Source organism: Terrapene carolina, unplaced genomic scaffold (assembly GCF_002925995.2).
Source record: "Terrapene carolina triunguis isolate 2854851 unplaced genomic scaffold, T_m_triunguis-2.0 Scaffold583, whole genome shotgun sequence".
In the NCBI taxonomy this organism is placed as follows: Eukaryota; Metazoa; Chordata; order Testudines; family Emydidae; genus Terrapene; species Terrapene triunguis.
In genome coordinates, this window is record NW_020664934.1 from 200529 (window position 1) to 224978 (window position 24450).

General features: G+C 46.1%; 2 protein-coding genes across 2 annotated transcripts in view; one reads left to right on the forward strand and one right to left on the reverse strand.

The window, feature by feature from the left end:
* The window catches only part of MAB21L4 (mab-21 like 4), a 21456-nt gene extending 10603 nt beyond the window's left edge, over positions 1–10853 (forward strand). The window contains 5 exon segments of the mRNA XM_024214379.1: positions 6210–6363; positions 8604–8757; positions 9850–9939; positions 9942–10051; positions 10761–10853. Coding sequence (XP_024070147.1) covers positions 6210–6363; positions 8604–8757; positions 9850–9939; positions 9942–10051; positions 10761–10853 — 601 coding nt within the window.
* A 477-nt stretch (positions 10854–11330) lies between these two features.
* The window catches only part of AGXT (alanine--glyoxylate and serine--pyruvate aminotransferase), a 26220-nt gene continuing 13100 nt past the window's right edge, over positions 11331–24450 (reverse strand). Inside the window, exons 6-11 of the mRNA XM_026659131.2 lie at positions 18538–18622; positions 17429–17524; positions 16700–16769; positions 15833–15928; positions 15280–15408; positions 11331–12647 (exon numbers count right to left, since the gene is read on the reverse strand). Of these exons, the coding sequence (XP_026514916.1) occupies positions 12540–12647; positions 15280–15408; positions 15833–15928; positions 16700–16769; positions 17429–17524; positions 18538–18622 (584 nt within the window). The 3' untranslated portion in view covers positions 11331–12539. The remainder of the gene's footprint in view (positions 12648–15279; positions 15409–15832; positions 15929–16699; positions 16770–17428; positions 17525–18537; positions 18623–24450) is intronic.

The following is a 24450-nucleotide window of genomic DNA, read 5'->3' on the forward strand; positions in this document are numbered from 1 at the left end:
TTTTTTCACTCTATATGCATCCGAAGAAGTGGGTTGTAGCCCACGAAAGCTTATGCTCTAATAAATTTGTTAGTCTCTAAGGTGCCACAAGTACTCCTGTTCTTTTTGCGGATACAGACTAACACGGCTGCTACTCTGAAACCTGTCATCTTGTTTATGTCTCCATCAATGGGCCACTCTGTCCTCAATGGACCAATCAGTGCATCTTGGGATGAGAGGGGAACTGAGTTTCTCTGTTATTTCTCTGGCTTGTGCTTCACTGATAGATTACAGTTCTGACTGAATAGCTTCTCCCTTTCCTGGCATAGGTGGGAGTTCAGAATCCAGCCTTTCAGTTTATGTTCATTTTGGGGTAACAACCATCACTTCTATATAGTTTATTGACCCGTTATCGATCTGAAACCTATCAAAGACCTTTCTTGTCATATCACATATAATATGGTCTGAATAACCTGATGTGTCTTTTCCAACTTGTTCCATCTTCTTCCTCTCCCCTTCTCCTCTTCCCATTTCCTCCACCTCTCAGCCTCTCTCTGTGCCTCTTCTCGTTTCCTTTTTTGTCTCTTGCCATCTGCATCTCTGTCCCCTTCCCCGCTTCTGGGCCAGGAGCAGAGAGGTAGCAGGCCTCTAGTCAAACCACAGAACTCCCTGCAATCCCTCTGCCCCCCGGCCCACACCCCCGTGGATGCAGTTGGCATACAGACCTGGCTTGATGAGGAACTGGTGCCTGCAGTGGACAATGGCAGCGACAATTAGCTCTTTCAGGAGCCTGAGGACTTTGCCTGGCACTATGTGCCCCCTGCACTCAGCGCTGTCCACCACACTGAACACATCCTCTCTGGTCCAATTCTCCCAGCCAAAAGCACCCTCGACACATTTTTTTACCCAGAAGGCATTGGCGGCTCGACCCAGAATTCCAATGGGCAGCGGGGACTGCGGGAACTGTGGGATAGCTGCCCACAGTGCACCGCTTCCAATGTCGACGCTTGCCCCATTAGTGTGGACTCACAAAGTCGAATTACTGTCCTTAGTGTGGACACACACGTTCGATTTTGTAATATCGATTCCACATATTCGATTTAAGTAAAATCGAACTACTCTCGTAGTGTAGACATACCCTTAAGCAATGGAGTATAGTTCTGTAGAATTTAAAAGAGCTAGTGAAAAATGGAGAAACAACGAGGAGTACTTGTGGAACCTTAGAGACTAACAAATTTATTTGGGCATAAGCTTTTGTGGGCTAAAACACACTTCATCAGATGCATGGAGTGGAAAATACAGTAGGAAGATATATATACACAGTACATGAAAAGATGGGAGTTAAATTAAATTAATGGAGATATCCTATCTCCTAGAACTGGAAGGGACTTTGAAAGGTAATTGAGTCCAGCCCCCTGCCTTCACTAGCAGGACCAGTTTTTGATTTTGCCCCAGATCCCTAAGTGGCCCCCTCAAAGATTGAACTCAGAACCCTGGGTTTAGCAGGCCAATGCTCAAACCACTGAGCTATCCCTCCCCTTGCTGTACCAAGGGGGGGGCAGTTCTAATGAGATAATTCAATTAAAGTGGGCTATTATCAACAGGAGGAAAAATCATTTTTGTAGTGGTAATCAGGGTGGCCCATTTCAAACAGTTGACAAGAAGGTGTGAGTAACAGTAGGTGGAAATTAGCATGGGGAAATTAGTTTTTAGTTTTTGTAGTGACCCATCCACTCCCGGTCTTTATTCAGGCCTAATTTGATGGTGTCTAGTTTGCAAATTAATTCCAGTTCTGCAGTTTCTCACTGGAGTCTGTTTTTGAAGTTTTTTTGTTGAAGAATTGCCACTTTTAAGTCTGTTATTGAGTGTCCAGGGAGATTGAAGTGTTCTCCTACTGGTTTTTGAATGTTATAATTCTTGACGTCTGATTTGTGTCCATTTATTCTTTTGCATAGAGACTGTCCAGTTTGGCTAATGTACATGGCAGAGGGGCATTGCTGGCACATGATGGCATATATCACAGTGGTAAATGTGCAGGTGAACAAGTCCCTGATGGTGTGGCTGATGTGGTTAGGTCCTATGATGGTGTCCTTGAATAGATATGTGGACAGAGTTGGCAACGGGGTTTGTTGCAGGGATAGCTTCCTGGGTTAGTGTTTTTGTTGTGTGGTGTGTAGTTGCTGGTCAGTATTTGCTTCAGGTTGGGGGGCTGTCTGTCAACCTCCTTCCTACTGTATATTCCACTCCATGCATCTGATGAAGTGGGCTTTAGCCCACGAAAGTTTATGCCCAAATATTTTTATTAATCTCTAAGGTGCCACAGGTACTCCTCATTGTTTTTGCTGATACAGACTAACACAGCAACCACTCTGAAAAATGGAGGGAACTTCTTGATTCTGTAAATTTTGATGAATTTGTTTGCTGTTTTCCATCCAAATTTGAAGTTTCAGTTAAAATTTTCATCAAAATTTGAAAATGTTATCTTCAAAATTTGAAAAATTTCAATCAGCTCTAAATAAAATTCAGCCTTTCATTAGGAAGAAAAGTCCTAATAAAATGAGGACCCTGCAATGGAGTTCAGTCCCAGTGTAACACATTGTGAACCACGAGATCTACTGCTGAGTTCAGCTATCATGCCATGCTGGCCACTCCTGGGTTCTTCTATGGAGTTGTCATGATCACTACTAGCTTCACCCTGGAGCACAGGGCAGATTCTGTTGCCTCAGTGGGCTGGATCCACCAGCTTTTTCTGCCTGGGAAAGCTCTGGCTGGTAAGAATTCACGAAGAGTGTTGGCTGCACAGATGGTGCTCATTTGAAAACAGAACCGAGCACTATTTTTAAATCTGTGTTGCTATGTTCCTAATCTAGGGACGTACAAGGTGCGACTGTCCTGTGTGAAAGAGGAATCGAACCAGTTCCGTTCCTGGAGAGGCAGGGCTAAATCTGGAGTGTCTGTTACAGATCTCTTATTAATACATTACTGGATAAAGGCAAGGGCCCAAGTCTCTAGCCCTGCTGAGCAAAGGTGCCTTGTTCCCCTGGGACCTATTCCCACACCAGCCCGGCTGGGCCTATGGGTGGTTCAGAAGAGGAGGAGGATGAAAGGTCTTCAGGCTTGCTCCATTGCCAGGGACCATGTGCTGCTCTCTGCACCTCCGGGCGCCCTTCACCTCCTGCAGGCCATAGAGGTTTTTAAGTCTTGGGGAGATGTTTTGGGAGACACAACAGCCAGGAGGAGTTTGTACATTAAAAACAATAAATACATTGAACATCTCCAGGGGGGATCCTCTCCTGGTGGCCATTGTCAGCTCCCCAGCTGGGAGCGCTGTTATTGAGCTGTCAGCGAGGGTCTCTCTTTGGGCTACTCATCCTGCTGTGTCTCCCCTGCTGCCAACCACAGGAACCCACCTCTCGGACGGGGATATTGGAGATCCACCACCAGCCCAGTCTTAGCCCCAGTGCCCTTTTGAGAGGTGAGGTCTCAGACTCCACAGAGGGGTAGGCAAAAAGTTTGGTGCCACAAAGCCATCAGATTGCCTCCCCTCTGAGAGGGTGGGTGTGACATTGCACTCCATATGCTTTATGTAAATATGCTTATAAATGTGAATATGATGTAACTGGAATATGCTTTATGAAAAAGGTCTCTTGTAAGGTATCATTACAAAGTTTATAATCTACTGAGTGTGTTCATCCTATTTGTTTGCATGTATTATTTCTATGTCTGGAGTTAGGAGAATAAGATACAAACTTGTATTACTAATGTAAACATATTAAGTGGAAGCCATTAAGTGCGCTTCAGAATCAATGAACTGTAAATGGTTCTGTTTACTTGCAAACCTTCCTGTGTATGTGTGGACCAGCCCAGGAAGAATGGAGGTTGGGGTCTCACAGGACATGTGATCATGTCACATGATGCTGGAATCCATCTTAAATCTGGTACTTTTCCATTTAGAAGGAGGGGTTGGGACCCAGAGAGACAAAAGATTCACGCCTTGTGCCAAAGCTATAAAAGGGGGTGGAGCAGGAGAAAGGGGTGGCCAGTCATAAGAAAACCGCTAGTTAACACCTAAGATGTCTGCTGGAACTAACAAGGACTGTACCAGGGGAAAGGATTGGGCCCAAACTAGGAAGGAGTCTAGTCTATGAAAGAAGCTTATTGGACCATCTCTGAGGGTGAGATATTACCTATAATCAGTTTCTTAATGTATTAGGCTTAGAGTTGCGTGTTTTGTTTTATTTTGCTTTGTGACTTACTTTGTTCTGTCTGTTATTACTTGAATCCCACTTTTCATACTTAATAAAATCACTTTTGTTTTTAAACCAGAGTAAGTGATTAGTACCTGGGGGAGCAAACAGCTGTGCATATCTCTCTATCAGTGTTATAGAGGGCGGACAATTTATGAATTTACCCCGCATAAGCTTTATACAGAGTAAAATGGATTTATTTGGGGTTTGGATACCATTGGGAGCTGGGTATCTGGGTGCTGGAGGCAGGGAATCTGCTAAGCTGTTTTCAGTTAAGTCTGCAGTTTTGGGGGCATGGACCAGACTGGGTCTGTATTGCAGCAGGCTAGTGTGTCTGTCTCAACAAGGCAGAGTTCTGGAGTCCCAAGCTGGCAGGGAAAACGGGCTCAGAGGTAACTTTACCACATCCGGTGAGAGTCCCAAAGGGATCTCTGTGACCGAACCCATCACAGTGGGATCATCCTCTGGCTAGAGTTTTGTCATGGCCAGAATTTAATTTGAGCTGGGGCTTGCCAGGGCTCAGCCCCAGCACCTCTTTTCATGCCAGGGTACAGCCTTGGCACTTCTTCTGTCAATGGCCTTTAGTAAGGCATGCAATTCTATACTTGCATGCAAGGCGTGACCTTGCACGTACAGTGTGTGAGAGGTCACGCTGTGCAGAGGATGCCATTTTGTTTTGCTTGAACTCCAGCACCTCTTTACAAATGAAGCACTGGGCAAGGCTGGGCCGCCCAGTTCTGGATGGTTCTGCAGTGTGAGGAGAAACACAAAGAGCCATGCTTTAAGCAGCAACTGGAGACCTCCCTGAACCAGGAAGAACTCATGTTTATTAAGCTTCCTGTTGCAGCCCATCCTGGTCCTCTCTGGTAACTGTGGAAGACCAGGAACGCTATAGCCACTCCACATCTCCCTTTATGATAAAAGATTAAAACTTAACTTATAAACCAATGTGTGTACTCACACCGCAATCCAAAGTAAACGTAAATCCTTAATACTATTTACACAGGTATGTCCCCTTATCCATTCCATTTAAATAGCCCCGAACATTATTCTATAGATCACATCTTTGAGGGATTCTCATCAGCCTTCCAAACCTTGTTCTCACTTCGGCTGAGTTCCCGTGTAGCATTCCCTGTGGAGAGGGCTCAATTCCTGACAGAGTACCTGCAAGTTCGAGAGCCTCTCTTTGTTGTGCTGGGGAACACTGAGAATGAACCCAATTGCTCTGGAGAAGTCCTTTTGGAGTCTCCACTTGGGAGGATCTGGGAGTTCCTGCTGAGTTTTGAACAGTTCCAAAAGCGAGGAGCTGTCATCTACACTTTGTTCCCTGGGCTCAGTTCAGGCAGTGCTTTTGTTCTGTGCTGAACATTGAAGTTTTATTGCTGCTGAATTTCTGTTTCGGCATTCAGTTTTCAAATTCCTTCAGGTCAGGCCATTTTGGTTTAAGTCTACATTGAACTTGTTCTGGCAGCAATTCCAGCATCAGCCAGCTCACTTCAGCAAATTAGAGATGAACAACTAAAGGATGAAACTTGCCAGAAATTGACTCACCTCTGCCAAAGAGGGTGGGGTCAAAGAAGACAACTTCCAATAGGCCTACTACCCTATTAGCAGGACCAAAGTGACATTCACAGAGCTGATGGCCTGCTTCTGAAAGGAAGGCACTTTTTTATGCACTTTTTTATTTCAGAAAGATGCCCTCCAAAATCCATTTTAGGGACACCAAAATATAAACAAGCACAGGGATGAGCACAACAATTCACATAGTGACCTGATCTGAGGAGGAACCTTAATAGAGGGTGCCATGGTGCTATAGACTTCCTTGGCCTCCACTGCTCCCTGGCATCTTCCCCTTGCTTGGAAGGATCCAGGAGAAAGGGCAAACCTGCTCATTTTAATGTTGATTCAATCCATACCAACTCTAGAAAAGCCCTGAAAAGGCAATGACCTGTTCAGCTGCAGCCTATAAATTTCTCTCGCCAGGTACTCCACCAATCGCCCTGTCATGAAACTGCTCCATATTGTGGGCACGCTGAAGGGCCACCATTTGGACAGCCTTCACCTACTGGACCAAGTCAACAGTGAGGACTGGAAAGAAGAGGGCAGGAAAGGAGGGCTCACATTTAATCACTTGAAGGTATGTTTTCCTGAGAGACCAGCTAGGGACACTGTACTTGTAACTGTGAATAGCTCGTATTCTGGTGTATGGCACCGTATTCCGACCTGAGTCACTTTGACTCTATGAGAACTGTGCACTTTACACATCTTTACTGAAATAAACATTCAGTTAACCTTGGCATATGAACCTAACAGGATGGGAATAATATAGCTAGGTGTGTATTTGTACCATTGTCTTATGCTGAACAGAATGCCAGGCCTGGTTAGGTGTATCAGAATACCTCACTTTCTTGTACCCATGAGCCAGAGAGGGTACATAAGCCTTAATACTACTAAAGCTAATAGTGATTCTTGTTCCGCTCATGTGACAGGGGCCTGTGTTTCCAGCCCTGAAGATCTTGTGTTCTATTCCCTGTGCTCCATGTGTGATGGCTAGGGCTGCACATTTGTCATGGCTGGGAAACTGTCACAGAGAGTGTGATTTTCCTGTTCGTCTGTGACTTTTCTCCATGTCTATGACTCATCCCACAACAGTTGTTCCTGCAGCCGCTCCAGGTGTTGCAACCTGATGCATCTGGTTGCAGCGCTGCTCAGCTTTGGCCCACCTGACCCTCCATAATGATTGGGGGGGGCAAACCTGAGCAACACTGTGACCCCACACACCAGGTCACAACACCATGTCCAGCCACATGGAACACAGGAACCGCAGGAGCCGCCACTGCTGGGGGAGTGCAGGGTGGGCTCAGGCTGGGGGAGTGCAGGGCAGGCTCACTCTCCAGTCTCCATCCCCCCAGGGACTCCCCTCCATAGTGGGCCAGGATTAGGGTTGCAGTACCGGGGCAGATGGTGCTGCAGTGGTGGTCAGGGCCCCGTTGGTGGGGCAGTGAGGAGAGTTTGCTTTTAAAAAAAGTCAGGGAGCAGGCACTGGAAGTGTAGCAACCCAGGCCTTTTACTACAGTTACCATGACTGCTCTGGGATTTTTGTTAAAAAATACTGTGACAAATGTTCAGCCCTAGTGATGCTTGATACATGGGGAATGGAACCAGGGACCTCCAGAGCTAAGAGCACGAGATGAGCTAAACAGCCAAGGCTCTATAGATGGGGGTTACGCATGTTGGGCTCAGCCAGCAACTGCAGTGTCACTTCTTTGTGGCTACTGATTTGGTACAAGAGAATCCTACTACAACTTGAGATGTTGCTTTTTCTACCAAGTCCCAACATGCCATTAGGAGCTCGCACACAGCTGGAGGGTCATGCGTCATGCTTTGGACAAACTTCATCTTTCAACACCCTAGGAAAGGGAAGATTGAGCTGCTGAATTTGTTTTTCACAGCCTGAGCATGCACCAGCTGCTAACATTGCAGCCTGATGCTGAGGATGTTGTGCTAGTGGCAGTACCATCTTTAATAATTTGGACATGTTCCATCTCACAGGACCTCAGCTAAGGTATTATGAAGCACCATGCTCTTGGATGTGCTTCCTTTCATGGTTGGGACATGTTCTGTCCTCCAGAACCGCAGATGGTGTTGAGGAATTTGTCCTTCAGATTTGAACCCAGTTAATACACCACTCCACAGCGGTTTGGGGTGCCCACTTTGGGCAGTGCTAACCTTTATGACTTGTGTATGCTTCATGTTATAGCATGGTATTGGAAGGTACTAGCCATTGTGACCAGTGCTCCGTTTCTCAGTATCCCAGCATGGCGATAGGGCTATGCTATGCTAATTACAGACACAAGAGTGTTAGTAGAGGAGTAACATGCCAGTGATGGCTGGTATAGAATTGTGCCCTGGCCTTGCTGATAGTTTCAATGTGATGATGCCTCCATGTAAATTGCCGCAGAAGTGCCGATTATTTTCAAGTTGCTGAATAATTTGAATCAAGCTTTCATTAGACAAAAATTAAGATACTTATTAATTTGAAGAAAGTCTTCAGAATATGAACCGAGTGCCCCTGATGTGCTGATGTCTGCTGGAGTCCGCAGCTCTGGGAGACAGAACAAGTCAATGGGATGCAAACTAAAGTCTGTCCACATTTAAATGTCCTCATTAAGCATTTAGCTACCACAGTTACAAACATAAATAATGGGTGGAAGTTTCAACATTGCCAAGGGATTTGGATGCCCAATTCCCATTAACGTTAATGGTGCCTAAATCCCTTTGGCAGCTTTGAACATCCCAGCCATAGCTGTATAACCCCTGATAGTTTGCATATTCTGTATTCTCCCTCTCTGAATAAATCTTTTTGGTTTCCTCTAGATGGTGCTGCTGTGGGCCACTGAGCTGTTCCCTTCCCCTGAGGACTGGGAGGACCTGGAAGGGTCAGTCTATCAGCTCCTGGTGATCCTGCTTTGTTGCTTAGCAACCAAAAATCTCCCCCACTTCCTGTATCCAGAAGAAAATCTTTTCCAAAGTGTGACATTATGAGTGTAATATAATATCTCATTGAAAGGTGACAGGGCCAGAAAGAGTTAATTAACTCACAGACTGACCTGACCCATGGCCGAACTTTAGAGACTGGTTAGGAAGATATGTAAATGAATAGAGCTTTGAAATGCAAGCCTATATTGTTAGAGGTAGAAGGGTAGATGTTTGCTCAGGTCTTGTGATATAAGCAAACAAGTCTTGTCTATTGCTATAGCTTTGATTCAAAGATCAAAAAAAGGAATAGTAATATTTAGGAAGATACTTGAGTGAAATAGTATTATTGGCTATATGTCTCTTTGAAGGTTGTGGTAACCTGTATCTGAACTGTTTAATGGATAAATTACCCTATGCTAATTGCCATGATGTTTAGGAGAAGGAAAGTTCAGCCTATTGTTTTCTCAGGCCAAAAGGCTGCAGGAAATGTATAAAAACCCTGGGACACGATCCTTCTTCATCTCAGATCTGCTTTGGGTTTCAAGAGGGGAAACCTTAAGCCATAAGGATTGAGATCCCCAGCCACTGAGTGGCGTCACCCTGAATATGGACATTGGACTATAACCTATGGACTATATCTAAAAGGACTTTTGGCAACTACAAGCTCATCTCTGCTGTGTATCTGAACCTCAAGAATTGAATTCAAGTCTGTATGTATATTGATCTTTTAACCAACACTCTCTCTCTTTTCTTTTTTAATAAATTTTAGCTTAGTTAATAAGAATTGGCTATAAGCATGTATTCTGGGTAAGATCTAAGTTATCATTTGACCTGGGCCTGGGGCTTGGTCCTTTGGGATCAGGAGAACCTTTTCTTTTATATGATGAGATAAGATTTTCAGTAATCATCATCATATCTGACGTGCGTCTGGATGGAGGCCTGAGGCTGGGTACTTTAAGGGAACTGCATTGTTTGGACTTCTGAGTAACCAGTGAGGTAATATAGAAGTTGTTTTGTGCTGGCTTGGTAAATCTAAGTATTGGAATATCCACCAGCGTTTGTGGTTTGTCTGCCCTGTTCTGTTTGCCGTTCACCCTAATTTAGTAACCTCAGCTGGCTCCTATGGGCAGCATCATCATACAAGGAGAGGATCTAGACCCGAGTGCTTTGTACCACAGAGTAGAGGGGTTTGCTAGCTCACCAGAGCATTTCCTCAAGTGCCATTTCACCCAAGCAGGGCAGAACATCACCAGTGGCTAGACAATGGCATCAAGACCTGGCTGCAGCTCCCAGTTCAGGCTGGAGCCTACTGGGACACAGCCTACTTTGATGTGCTGCTTAGTAAGGTAATTCAGAATCACGCTCAAGGATCCCATCAGAGTGACAGAACAGTTGGTGGCCTGGATTCTCAGCTGTCTGTAGTATAAACTGAACCCAGTGGGTGGGGGAAGGCTGCCAAGGGGAGAAGAAAGCTGGTTACAGCTCCCTAATTCTCTGCCCTCGGTGCAAGATAGAGTGGGTTAGGAGATGCTCTAATCTGTGCTAGCTGACTGTGGTCCTCAGAGAAACTTCCACCAGCTGGAGATTGCTGAAGCTCCTTGCCATGCCCACACTGTCGTATGGCTAGGAGGTAGGATTCCTCCGAAATATCCAAATAGGTCAGCATGGTGCTAGAATGCTAGCACTTAACCTATGGCTCTAGAGCAGTGGTTCCCAAACTTGTTCCGCTGCTTGTGCAGGGAAAGCCCCTGGCGGGCCGGGCCGGTTTGTTTATCTGCCGCGTCCGCAGGTTCGGTCGATCGCGTCTCCCATTGGCCTGGACCAGCAAACCGCAGCCACTGGGAGCCGCGATCGGCCGAACCTGCGGAAGCGGCAGGTAAACAAACCGGCCCGGCCCGCCAGGGGCTTTCCCTGCACAAGCAGCGGAACAAGTTTGGGAACCACTGCTCTAGAGCCACACACAGCTCTCTGGGGCTGAGAAATGCCTCTGATCGGCAGCATTTCGTGATCAGAGTGGGCCTTCCATCTAACTCCTCCTCTTTCCTTGCTGTTCAGTTCTAGGCCTACCGCATCCAGGACAAACAGCGGATCTCTGCTCTGTCGGACATCTTGTCAAAGGCCAAGAAGGTAGTTAATGACCAGAGCTGAGCCAGCTCATCTCACGTGATCACGCCCTGAACCCATAGACTGAATGGGTTCCCCCCACGTTTGCCTTTACTGCCTTGATCACAGCAGCTGTGCTGGGAACCCAACATCCATTGGCTTCACATTGCACAATTGGGAAAAAGAGCAGTTGGGACAGAGCTGAAATAAGCTTGTGGTGGAGGCCGGGTGTTGACACCAGAGTGTCACCAGAACAGGAGAGGTGACGGGGCTACCCGTGGCGCATAGACCCTTTTCAGTCCTCTGCCTTTGAATCGCTAGATGAATGGACACAAGACACAGTTCTCTGTGTATGACACACTCAAGTACACTACTACCACATGGCTGTATAGCTGAGCTCCAGTCAGTGCAGGGTAAGCCATGCCCCATGGAATTACTTCTAGTATTGCTGGTCACTTGTACCGTGTCTTCTGCTAGGGGAATTACGGTGTTCTGTAGCAAATCAGAGTCACACACAAGCTGTGCTGTGCCATACGTCACTGTTTATTAACGCAGTATGATCTATTCTGGGGTCATGCCCTGTGCACCAGTGAATTTACACATGTATATAGCATATGCTTTTGCATGGGTGTGCCAGTAGAGCTTGGCTGTTGAAGGGAGCTTCCAAGTTCCTGACTGGTTGTAATACCTGCTTTGATGATGTAGTTTCCTGTTTGTGGGACCACTGTAAGCAGGATTGTGAGGCCATCCAGGCTGCTGTGCTCATGCTGAAAGGACCAACATGGCAGAGGGCAAGAAGGAGGAGGAATATGAAGCCTTGATCCCAGGAATCCAGGGGCCTGCAAGTCAGTGTGCAGCAGGGAGTGCAAAGCTGTTATGCTGGAGGGCAGGTGTGAACAGAGCAGGCAGAGAGGGCATAAATAAGCATCAGGCCAGCCCTTGGCACTCAGCACATGCCTGCATGTCCGCTGTCTTAAAAGAGGGCAGGGTGTGAAAGGGGGAGGGCATAGGAAGAGAATGGGCCTGGCTGAGGTGACCAGGACTTAACTTTAGCTCGGTGCTCACCTCTCTGGCCTTGCTGTCACTGCTAGGCAGGAGCACCCGGGTGCCCAGCAGCACTCTCACTGATGCAGGTTCAGGTTCCACTGTGCTCCCAAGTCCTCCCCATCCCTTTTTCCTCATCCTTCAGCTGAATGCTGCCAGATCAAGTCCTGAGAGGGGGTGTGGGTTGATTCTGTAGCATGCTGCCTCTCTCAAACTCCTGCTTTCGATAAGATGGCAGCCCAAGCAGATCTGGAGTTCTGCAGCTGGCAACAAGTTGGAACGCTTTATCCCACTCCTCATACATCTCATCTGCCCTTCCTCCCCCTGCCCCCCCTGTCAACTCCCCACTCTTGCACTGTCACTTCCACACTACCCTGATCACATCTTGGTCATTCATCAATAAAGCAAAAACTCTGAATATCCATGTGCAGATCCACCTGATACTGCAAACAGTCAATTCCCAATGGACCATGGCTCCATGGTTCATTTTTCCCCTGTAGGGTGCTGCAGCTGGTCAGGCGCTAACCAATATTTCATAGGATACAACAGACATGAGGGAAATGTCTGTTGTATCCTACTGTTGTACCCCACTTCAGCCTCCTACTTGAGTTCGGGAGAAGACAGTGGCATTAGCAAGGCCTGAAATGATCTCTCTGTACTTGTGTCTGCAGCTGCACTAGGAGCTGCTCACAGCTTGTTCTTGTGGCAGTGCTGGAGGGCATCTTTCAGGGCATGGAGGACTCGGTCTACATTGAATTTGGTGGAGTTATAACCCATGAGTCCTATTCGAAGAACCTGAAATTGAGAGAAAAAGAAACTCAGTAGAGAGTAGTAAATATTGATGAGATCAAATTGGTTCTCCAGGGTCGGCCCCGTGACAGGTCGGATTGCATGTCTGCAGGAGATGCAAGGCTCATGGAGGAGGTGAGACCCATGCCAGTGACTTCCTACACACATACCATACAATGGGCCAGATTCTCCAGTGCCCTGCACCATGTACGGTCACTTATGCCTGGGCAAAGTGAATGCAAAGGAGGTGTAAAAAGGTAGCAGATCAGAATGGTGTCAAGCTGCCGTCACAGCCACGTTGCAGTAGTGTACGCTGCAGAAGCTGCATGGCAGTGGGGGAATCAGACCACATAGATGTAATTGTTTTTGTTATCACTAATTTAAGCAAATACAAGTAAAATGAAAACACAAGAAATCTTCAGCTTCTTTGGTGGCACCTGCTTTAGCTCTGCTGGCCAGTATGCCAAAGATAAAATACAGTAGGGAGCAAATTTGTGGCTGATTTCCTCCTAGGGTGACCACCTACAGTTAGAGATAATAAATGACATGATATGAAACACTAAAACAAAGCTTATTTGTAAGGGGCTGCCCCTCCCAATGCTTTATTCATCCCTTTGTATCATGTTATACTATTCCTTATGTCTACTGGAGAAAAGTACCTCATATATTGACTTGGGTTGATCCAATTCACATTGAAATCAATGGAAGTCTTTCTATTGACTTCAGTAGGAGTTGGATCATGCCTCCAATAAGGAACAGCTCTTAAAATAAGGAATCAATGATCAACCTAGGTCCTCCTAGCCAAAGCCCTGCAAGAATAGCTTTGCTTAAAAACTCATCCTGGTAAGTCTGCAAGCTTCTCACAAGTGTTATGCCCAATCCAGAACAAGGTATACTCTCTACTGAGGCTTGGAAAAAGTGCTCAGAGCACTTGACCTAAAGCCAGCATAAATATCATGCTGTTATTGGAACTTCCCTTTCCTCTAATAAATGATTGCATTTGAACTTTCCCATTTTCCCTAGTCTCTTCCAGTTTAGGGTAACGACTGGTTAGTAACAAGCCTATGGAAAAAGACTCTTCAATGCAGCTCTGTCTTAGGTATTCTCTTTTAATTTGCATTCATTGACACAAACAAGGAAAACATGGAAAGAACAAAGACTAGCTTTTCTTCTCCTCTGAAATTTGCTTATGCAAATTTGTCTACAAGCAATTCCATTCTCTCTTGGAAAAACCTACAAATGCTACATCTTCTACCACACACCTTCTATTCTGCCACACACCTTCTACCACACAAATAATGTTGTGTGTTGGGGGGGGGGGAGAGGAGGCTGTTTGTTATTACAGCCCCTAATTAAACAGACGTCTATGTTAGAATTCCCTCCCAGAGCAACTGGCCTCTTTAAGAGGAAATTGGTCCAGTTCACATGTGTCTAGTTAGTTGCCTGATGAGGGCACCTGACCTCTATAGAGACCCAGGCAGCAGTTGAGAAAGGGGAGTAGGAAGCAGCAGCAGGAAGGTGGAGAAGAGCAACTTGGCCAGCCCTGGGGACCATGAGGGAAACTGAGGCAGGACTCATCTGTATCACTGTGGTTGGCTACAGAAGGGTGGCAAACCCTGCTACAGGTTCCCAATAGTCACTGCTTATTTCACAAGTGGCTGTAAGATGCCAGGTCTTATCTCGAGAGAGCTTTTTCTCTAAGTTTGCTTGTTTCTGGATCTCAGTGCATGAAGCCCCGAGGCAGTGGTTTGTATCAGTCTTGGGCTGCATTCCCTATGGAAGGCCCCAGGGATCTATTTGGAAAGGAATCTGTGGGTATGTCTACACTCAGCCGCTAGTTCGGCGGCTGGGAATCGAAGTTCTGGGTTCGACTTATCGCGTCTTGTCTGGACGCGATAAGTCGAACCAGGAAGTGATCGCCGTCGACTGCGGTACTCCAGCTAGACGAGAGGAGTACCGCGGCGTCGACGGGGGAGCCTGCCTGCCGTGTGTGGACCGAGGTAAGTTCGAACTAAGGTACGTCGACTTCAGCTACGTTATTCACGTAGCTGAAGTTGTGTACCTTAGTTCGAATTGGGGGGTAAGTGTAGACCAAGCCTGTGATTGGATGAGCTGGGGGTTCAGCACATCTCCTGGACTCTACTCTTCACAAGCCTATCCAGACCAGTGCTGAAAGTCATTGGGACTCAGCAAAGGCAGACGCTCATTTAGGGAAATCCTCAGATACCAAATCACCCCTTGGCCCCAGGTGAAAGGACCCATTTCTGTCAAGGAAACTGGCTCACTTGGTACCTTCCTGACACCAGACTGGGAGTTCCTTTGTGGGCAATGGATCCTGAGGTTCTTATTAAGCAGCAAGGGGGGAACCAGGAGGCTGATGGCATTGGTGGCACTATCAGGTTCAAGGCAAGTTCTTGGTTGGATACATAAAACACATATAATGTATTGCTAGGGTGATGTTCCACCAGTATCATTCCAGTGCTGTCAATGGAGCTTCTCTAGATATAATGGCAGGAACTGAGAAAAGAACCTGGCCCATAATCTGTTGAGATCCATATGGGCATTTTTAGCAAGCTCAAGTACCTGACTAGCCACAGTGACTTGCAGAGTTCGACCCTGGCTGGCAGCTTGTACCTACCTTGCCTTCTGATGGTCCCAGGCCCCCTGAGATCTCGATTGCATGTTTATTCATAATAAATGCTGTGACCTCCTTCCAGTCATATCCCTCAGGCAGTACAAAGGTGGTGATTGTCGGGAGCCGCACCTCCTGAAAAACAGAGAGATCCATGCAGGAGGTCTCCTCTGAGCATGTGCAAACAGTCCTCTTCCCCACTCCTTCTGTACCTTGCTGCAAACTTTGCCGTCTGGAACAAAGATTCCTTTCTATGGGGAGGATCCTGCTTTTCTGTCCTGGGTTGGCTGGGAATCTCCCAGCATGTGAAACCTCCTGAGAAATTCAGAGCTGGGCGAGATCCCCAACTGGGGTCAATCGGCGTAGCTCTGCCAAAGTCAGTGGAGCTACACTGATTTACACCAGCTGAGGATTTGGCCTCATCTGTCCCAAACTATCCCTTTAGCTCTCTTTCTCTGTAGCCCAGCCGGACGACACTTCATCCGCAGTGTCACTCTACCAACATCAGTGAGATCCAGCAGGTCTATACAATGTCCGGTAATATCAGCCCAAGTCCTACCTGTTCCTTCACAAAGAGCTGGAGACCCAGCTTCTGCAGCCCTGCACACAGGTAGAGACTGTTCTCCTTGTGATGCTTCCAGGAGTTCTCCAGCCCCTGGGCCAATGGGGAGAAGAGCACAGCCATTAGCTAGGAGGTTACTGTCCCAGGGCCAGGCATGTGACAGGCAGACACAAATCCCGGGTCAGATAGGTTGATTTAACGTTTCATCTTGATGGGGAGAAGGTGGCTCAAGTGACCCTTGATGGGACCTCTCACCTCCCAAGCTGATGGGACCTCTCACCTCCCAAGCACCAGTTCCCATCTAGCCCAGTTCTGGAATGACCACAATTTGTTACCCGCTGGTGGCTGCTCGATGGCTGCACAAACCGAGCCCAGTCCTTGGGGGCATCTCTAAAACAAAAAGCAGCTCCCCCAAGATTAGCCTCCTGCCTGGCAGGCTCAGCAAGAGGCCAGGACTGAATGGCGATGGAGATTGAACTATCCCTCCTGGAGAGGCACTAGGCACACGCTTTGATGTTTGCCTGGCAGCTGTCCATACTGTGGTTAAATAAAAGACTTCAGTCTCCAGGGCTGTCCAACTGGTTTCTTCCATAAGCACCAAGCACAGATTTTTAAAGGCATTTAGGTGCCTACAGAGGCAGACAGATACCTAGCTCCATTTTAAAATCCCACCTGGCCTATGTTTGCATCTTTAAGCACCTAAATACTTTAAAAAATAGCAGTGTTATCTTCAACTGCATTTCTAAATAACAATCCCAACAACCAGCTCGGTGATGATAGTCCCAGTATCGTTTTCCCACTCATATTCCTTCTCTTTGCCTTTTCCCATCCTGCCTGGCCCGAGTGTCTCCTGCCATTACTCACCAGTTCCACAAGGATTGCCAAGCCTTCCCTCAGGCTGAAGAAGCTATTGATTGGTGCAGTATGATGGTATCTGTAATATACATGCGACATGCTGGAGAAGGGCTCATGACCACATTGACTAAATACATTATTGGATCAGATCAATATATTACAATCAATACTGAAACCTAGACAGATCCTGGAGGCTAAGCCACCAAAAACCATACTTCAGCCTCCTCTTTCTATCCCACCATAGCAGGGGAAAATGAAATGAAGTGAGGTCACTACACTGACATCAGAGGTTGGAACTGCATGAAGACTAAGCAGCAGCCCTGGATCTGCTGACGCCAAGGATGCGGATAGCAGGATGCTGTAAGTTGGTGCTATGTGAGAAGTACTGTATTCTCTGGTTCACCTCTCCTCTTCTAATGAGGTGATGGGGGTTGGGCATGAATTAGTTTTGGGGGAAGAATGAGGATTAGCTCAGGGCTAGGATGAGGGTGGACACAAGGGGTTTGGGATCAGATTGAAGTTTAGATGAGAAGTAGGTAAGTTGTGAGGTCTGAATGGATGTCAAGTATGGAGCCGGGGTGAGTGCTGGGTTCAGATGGGATTTGGGTGAGATTTCAATTTGGACTGAAGTGGAAATGCTTTGTGATTTGGATGAAAGTCCGTCTGGATTCAGGTCGTGGTGTGTTAAATCCCTGGTCAGAGAGCTGCTTCCTGGACACTCCAAAGCTCGCCCCTCACATTCTTGGCTTGTCGTCACAGCCCCAATAATTGGCCAGCCAGCCCATGTCCAGGAAGAAGGAAGGTGGCTTCGTCCTCCTGCTGAAAATCTTCTTCCTGACAACATGGATATGACAAAGCTCGGTAACTGATCCTAGGAGCTCTGCCCTCCAGCCAGAACCTTTACTTAGTTTTCCCACTACATGCACCACACAGATACACTCCTGGCCCCTTTGTGCCTCAGTTTCCCCACCTGTAAAATGGGGATAACAATACTGCCCTACTGTAAGGCACTTTGAGATCTGCCAAGGGAAGCACTAGACATGAGGTAGATGTGGTTATTGTTAACTAGTCGAGCTTACTCCCACTGGCTAGGGAAAGGAGGGGTTGCTTGGGTGGCACTCAGACGTGACATTGACAGAGGAACTGCTGGGACCGAGATGGATTCAACAGATTAGATAATGGTGAGGTGGAAAGGAATCCCGCTGAGTGCCCCATGGGGGATATGGCAGCCACTGCACCGGCCAGAACCGATCCAGTGAGATAGTGACAGTGCCTGGCTTCCTGCAGCTTGAACTGGCTGCGGGCGCAGAGAGCTCCTGTGTACTGGGGAGGCTCTGACAGGCTGGGGCTGCAGGGGTAATGCCTGCACCTCAGGCTTAATTGGAAGTTGTCAGGCCTGGTCAGTGGCTGCTTTTACTCCCCCCTCATATGACATAGGGCCCGAGCCTGCCACCCTTCCTCCCATGGCGCAACGCTGACTCGTGGGAGGGGTCCCCTAGATTTCAGTGGCACTGCCCCCAGGAGTGACAGCCCTGCTGCTGGAGGGCTGAGTGATCACCCAGCTGTACACCTAGGTATCAATGGTCTCAGTCCCTGGGAACAGGGATATTTCTGGGTGCTTGAACACCTTGGGCTGGACTTGCCCACGTGTAACAGAGGGTTGAATGTGGGCCATCTTTCCCCTTTTTCAGGGACATTGTTCAACCTGTGTAGGTGCTTCTACACATCTGTGGACCTGAGTCACCTGCTGTTTAGCCTGCCTCGCCCTGGTGTTGTGTACATGAGCACCCCTCCCTGGCCCCGTGCATGTGTTTCACAATCTACAGGGATGGCGGTGTTGTCCTCACCTGGCTCGCTCACTGAAGGAGATAGGGGCACTGCCAGGGGGAGCATTCAAGACTTTTTGAGATCCCGAGTACAAGATGTCAATACCTGTGTTAAATGAAAAAGTAGTGTTAGAAACCCAGCCATTTAAGATTGATTGTGGAGGAAAGGCAGTGACACCGTCCTTCCAGTCCTGACTAGCAACTAGCTTTCCATTAGGAGCCCAGTTCTGCACCCAGGGCCAGATTAACTCTCCTGTGGGCCTGGGGCTACTAGATTTTGTGGGGCTCCTGTATACAAGCCTTTATCCTAATTTAAAACAAAAGGATCACAATTATGGCATCAAAGCTATTAACTCTGTACTAAACTTGCCTTTTAATTAACATAAAGCCGTTCTGTGTTTACATTTCAGTTTTAAAACACGTAGAATATAGTTACGTTAATTCAAAATAGCCTACTTCTTACCTTAGAACAGCTGTTATATTAGTTTCTTTCTGGTCTTCAGGGCTGAGAAATCCTCGATGATGTCACTGAAATCCAGTTGACGAAGCAAGTCATACTCTATTGACATTAGAGTCGAATTATTCAGTCTCATCTGATCCATGCTTGACCTCAGCTTGTTTTTTATTAGTGCCAGTTTTGAAAATGATCATTCTCTTCCAGTGTTAGTTACCAGCAGTGTCAAAAAAATCCATAAGGCAATGTCTACATTGAGAAACACAGACTTCAGACTCCATTGTCTTAAAACGAGAAGTAGTGTCTTTGCTGTTTTGTTTTCCTCGTGTTTTGTGAACTCCCTAAATTGAACCAGCTCATCTGCAAAATCCTCTTGTAAGTTGGTACTATATTTGTTTTGTAGTTTAACAGCTGAATCATGTAGTTCTGATGCAGAAAGTAGATGAAGATAGTTCATACATCTGAAGTTGCCGCATACCCCTTTGTATGCCTCATACCTGCAATGGAGCTCTGCAACAGATTTATCAATAATAACATTGAAAAGCTCCACGCAAAATTTCTCTAGGCCTGACAGCTTACAGTCCAGCTCCCCAGAGTCGTCCTGTTGTTTTTTACACTTCAGTTCACAGTGCTTTTCCGATTTATACTGTTGAGAAACTCGAGGTGTCATTTGTTTAGTGGTAGTTTCAAAGCTGTCAAACTGAACTCGTAGACCAGCCACAAAATCCTTTAAAGAGCCCACCAACTTTACAGCATTAGGCAAGTCAAGGTCAACAGCCTGAAGTGCAGTGCTTGTTGCTTGAAATCTTTGCAGAACTGTGTTCCAGAGGTTGCAAAGAAAAACAATTTCCAGCTTGTCCATTTTCATGACCAGTGATCGAGCATCGTTGCACGTATTTGGGTTCTGATTTGGATCGTCTGCTAGTTTTCGGAGAGATTCCTGAATATTTTCATAATTCAGCTGTAGTGCTTTTGTAGCCTGGGCATGTGCTGACCACCTTGTATCTGAAAGAGCTTTCAGCATCTCGATTCGCTTATTGTCATTTGGCTCTAATCCTGCAGTAACAATTTGCCAGCGAGTGGTTGATTTCGAGCAGAAATTTAAAAGTGACGGAACAAAACAAAGTATTTGCCTCCAAGCAGCAGTTTATGCTCATAACCCCAACTAAATTGAGAGTAAAAAGAACAGGAGTACTTGTGGCACCTTAGACACTAACAAATTTATTTGAGCATAAGCTCAAATTGAGAGTGTGAGCTGCGCAAGGTACCCATTCTACTAAAGGGTTTATCTCCCAAATTTGTGATTGCAGACCTTTGTATGCCCCTGACATGTTACTAGCATTGCCATAACACTGACATCTCAATTTGTTATGTCAATGTCCATCTTCTGCAAAACTGTCAAAACAGTTATTGCGAGAAATTTAAGAAAACGCTCTTGAATCTGCCCCTCTTGCGACACGTAGCGGACAATGAACATAAGTTCATCTACATGGGATATGTCAGGAGTGGAATCTACAATAATTGAAAAGTTCTTTGCAATCTGCAACTGACTGTTTATTTCTGAAAGCACCCTTTGTCCCATTAAAGTTATAAATTCCTCACAAATCGTTGAAGAAAGGTATGAAGGCCTTCCTTACCAGCATTCCCATATTTCTTTAATGTTCATAGAATCATAGAAGATTAGGGTTGGAAGACACCTCAGGAGGTCATCTAGTCCAATCCCCTGCTCAAAGCAGGATCAACACCAACTAAATCATCCCAGCCAGGGCTTTGTCAAGCCGGGCCTTAAAAACCTCTAAGGATGGAGATTCCACCACCTCCCTAGGTAACCCATTCCAGTGCTTCACCACCCTCCTGGTGAAATACTGTTTCCTAATATCCAACCTAGACCTCCCCCACTGCAACTTGAGACCATTTCTTCTTGTTTTGTCATCTGCCACCACTGAAAACAGTCACGCTCCATCCTCTTTGGAATCCCCGTTCAGGTAGTTGAAGGCTGCTATCAAATCCCCCCTCACTTTTCTCTTCTGCAGACTAAATAACCCCAGTTCCCGCAGCATCTCCTCGTAAGTCCTGTGCCCCAGCCCCCTAATCATTTTCATTGCCCTCCACTGGACTCTCTCCAATTTGTCCACATCCCTTCTGTAGTGGGGGGACCAAAACTGGACACAATACTCCAGGTGCGGCCTCACCAGTGCCGAATAGAGGGGAATAATCACTTCCCTCGATCTGCTGGCAATGCTCCTATTAATACAGCCCAATATGCCGTTGGCCTTCTTGGCAACGTTGGCACACTGCTGACTCGTATCCAGCTTCTCGTCCACTGTAATCCCCAGGTCCTTTTCTGCAGAACTGCTGCTAAACCAGTCGGTCCCCAGCCTGTAGTGGTGCATGGGATTCTTCCTTCCTAAGTGCAGGACTTTACACTTGTCCTTGTTGAACCTCATCAGATTTCTTTTGGCCCAATTCTCCAATTTGTCTAGGTCACTCTGGACCCTATCCCTACCCTTCAGCATATCTACCTCTCCCCTCAGCTTAGTGTCATCTGCGAACTTGCTGAGGGTGCAATTCATCCCATCATCCAGATCATTAATCATTAATCCTTTAGAAAAGGATCAAACTGACACAATAATTCCAAGCTGCCCAAGTAATTCCAGTTATTGGAGGATCCAACAGTTTCATTGTCTCCTTTGAAAGAAAGCCTACACTCTGCCAGAAACTTAACAACTGCAACAACCTGTCTGAGGACCTCTTTCCAATAAGCAAGGTCAGTTTCAAACTATTTTTCCAGTTCCGAGTCAATATGCCATTTGGCTTGTGTCCGAGAAATCCTGGTAAGCATTGCATTTCTGTGACAAATGTTGCTCTCGTGCTCGACAACACAAACTGCATCATGTTTCCAGTCATTAAAGTCAAAACCACTAAATGCCCTTGTATGAGAGGATGAATCTCCAAACAATCGACACACAAAACAAAAAACAGATCCTGTCAATGGAGAATAAAGAAGCCACTCAAGAGGTACAGATTCCCCATTTTGAAGAGTATGTGTGAAGAGGGTTTTCGATAAACACTGTTTCTGATGTTTTTATTGTTTTTCAGACGCTGAAAAATCACGTTTGTTTTGACATAGTGTTGGCCCTTTTGTGATCCAATAAGATCGCACTGTTTCATTTATTGGGCCCCAACGTGCTGCATCAGAGCTGTGTGGGTCAAAGTTAGCTGCGTTTTTACCTTCATCACATGCAGCTATTTCACTCTCATCCAAAACTGGTGACTGACTGTGTCTGGACTGTCTGTTGTGGCTGCTGTCGTTCGCTCGCGTGGATTTGTGATGCTCGTTGACTTATTTTCCAAATCACTAATATCTGGTGCATTTGTTGGTGGTTTACTGAAATAGCCTGTCAATTTTGGTATTTTGTTTAACAACTGTTCCTCACGAATCATTTTTAACTTCTGCACTTTCCTCTTTTGAGCTCCACTGTCATATTTTCTAGGTGCACCATTATCCCACATTTTTATAAAACCACTGCACAGGAGCACAGATCCAAGCAATAAGAAATGGCACATGATTGGATTTTATCACATGATAATTATGATCAGGAAGTTGTTTTAATAAGATATGTTAGTAAAATAGATTTGTTCTATCCCAAACCATAGATCATACATTTTATATATATATATTTTTTCATGTATATAATTATGGATTTATTTTTGCAGGGCCCCCCTTAGCCCAAGGCCCTGGGCTGCAGCCCCTAAAGCCACTGTGTTAATCCAGCCCTGTCTGTACCCTATCATTTCCTCAAAAATGCCTCATGTCTCATTACATATGGGCCAGCAGCTCCAACACATACCCTCTTGCACTTCAACCACTCACTGCAAGACACCAGGACATCTCATCTCATGCTGCACATACGTTACATTAGAATGACTTTTCCATTGCCAGCCAGCCAGGCCAATCTGCATAATGCACAATTCACTATCCTCAACTCATTATCCATCATCCTAAGGATAGAGTGGTTTTAATATCCCATTAGTGCCTCTTAGTCACCCTGTGATCTGGCTCAAACTACTCCTGAAAGTGAATAGAAACTACACCAGAAGATAGTATCCCTAGTGAACCATAGTGACATGACAAACTAATCATAGGTCCATTGAGGAGAGGGCTATGGGTCAGAGTTAAGGCTCTTTGTGAACACAAACTATGAGGGTTTACAGTCCTGACTACATTTTTTCCAGTTTTGGGAGGAAGGATTTGTACCTAGAGGTAAATAATGGGGTTCCCCAAAGGTCTGTACTGGGACCAGGGCTGTTCAACATACTCATATATGATTTGGAAAAAGGGGTAAACAGTGAGGTGGCAACGTTTGCAGATGACACAAAATTACTCAATATAGTTAAGTCCAAAGCTGACTGTGAACAGTTACAAAGGGATCTCACGAAACCGGGTGACTGGGCAGATGATATTCAATGTTGATAAATATAAAGTAATGCACATTTTAGAAAATATAATCCCAACTATACATACTTCAGAAAGAGACCTTGGAGTCATCGTGGATAGTTCTCTGAAAATGTCTGCTCAATGTGCAGCAGCAGTCAAAAAAGCTAACAGAATGTTAGGAACCATTAGGAAAGAGAGAGACAATAAGACAGAAAATACCATAATGTCCCTATATTAATCCATAGTACACCCACATCTTGAATACTGAGTGCAGAGCTGGTCTCACCATCACAAAAAAGATATATTAGAATTGAAAAGGTGCAGAGAAGGCCAACAAAATGACTAGGGGTATGGAACAGCTTCCGTGTGAGGAGTGATAAAAAAGACAGGGACTGTTTAGTTTAGAAAAGAGACATCTGGCGGTGGGATATGATAGAGGTTTATAAAATCATAAATTATGTGGAAAATGAAAAGGGAAGTGTTATTTACCCCTTCACATGACACAGGAGCCAGGGGTAATCCAATAAAATTTATAGGCAGCAGATATAAAACAAACATAAGGAAGTACTTCTTCATACAACACAAAGTCAACCTGTGGAACTCATTGCCAGGGGATGTTGTGAAGGCCCAAGTATAAGTCGATTAAAAACAGAATTAGATAAATTCATGCAGGATAGGTCGATCTATGGCTATTAGCTGAGATGGTCAGGACACAACCCTATGCTCTGGGTGTCCCTAAGCCTCTGACTGCCAGAGGCTAGGACAGGGCGAGAGGGGGTAGATCACTCGATAAATTGCTCTGTTCTGTTCATTCCCTTGGAAGCACCTGGCATTGGCCACTGTCAGAAGATAGGATACTGGGCTAGACGGACCATTTTTCTGACCCAGTATGGACACTATTATGTTCTTATGAACAGGAAATGCTAGTACAGCTCCACCCTCTGGATCCCAAACCCTAGGCCGGAAAGCCCTACCCTCTGGATCCCAAACCCTATGCCGGAGAGCCCTACCCTCTGGATCCCGAACCCTAGACCGGAAAGCC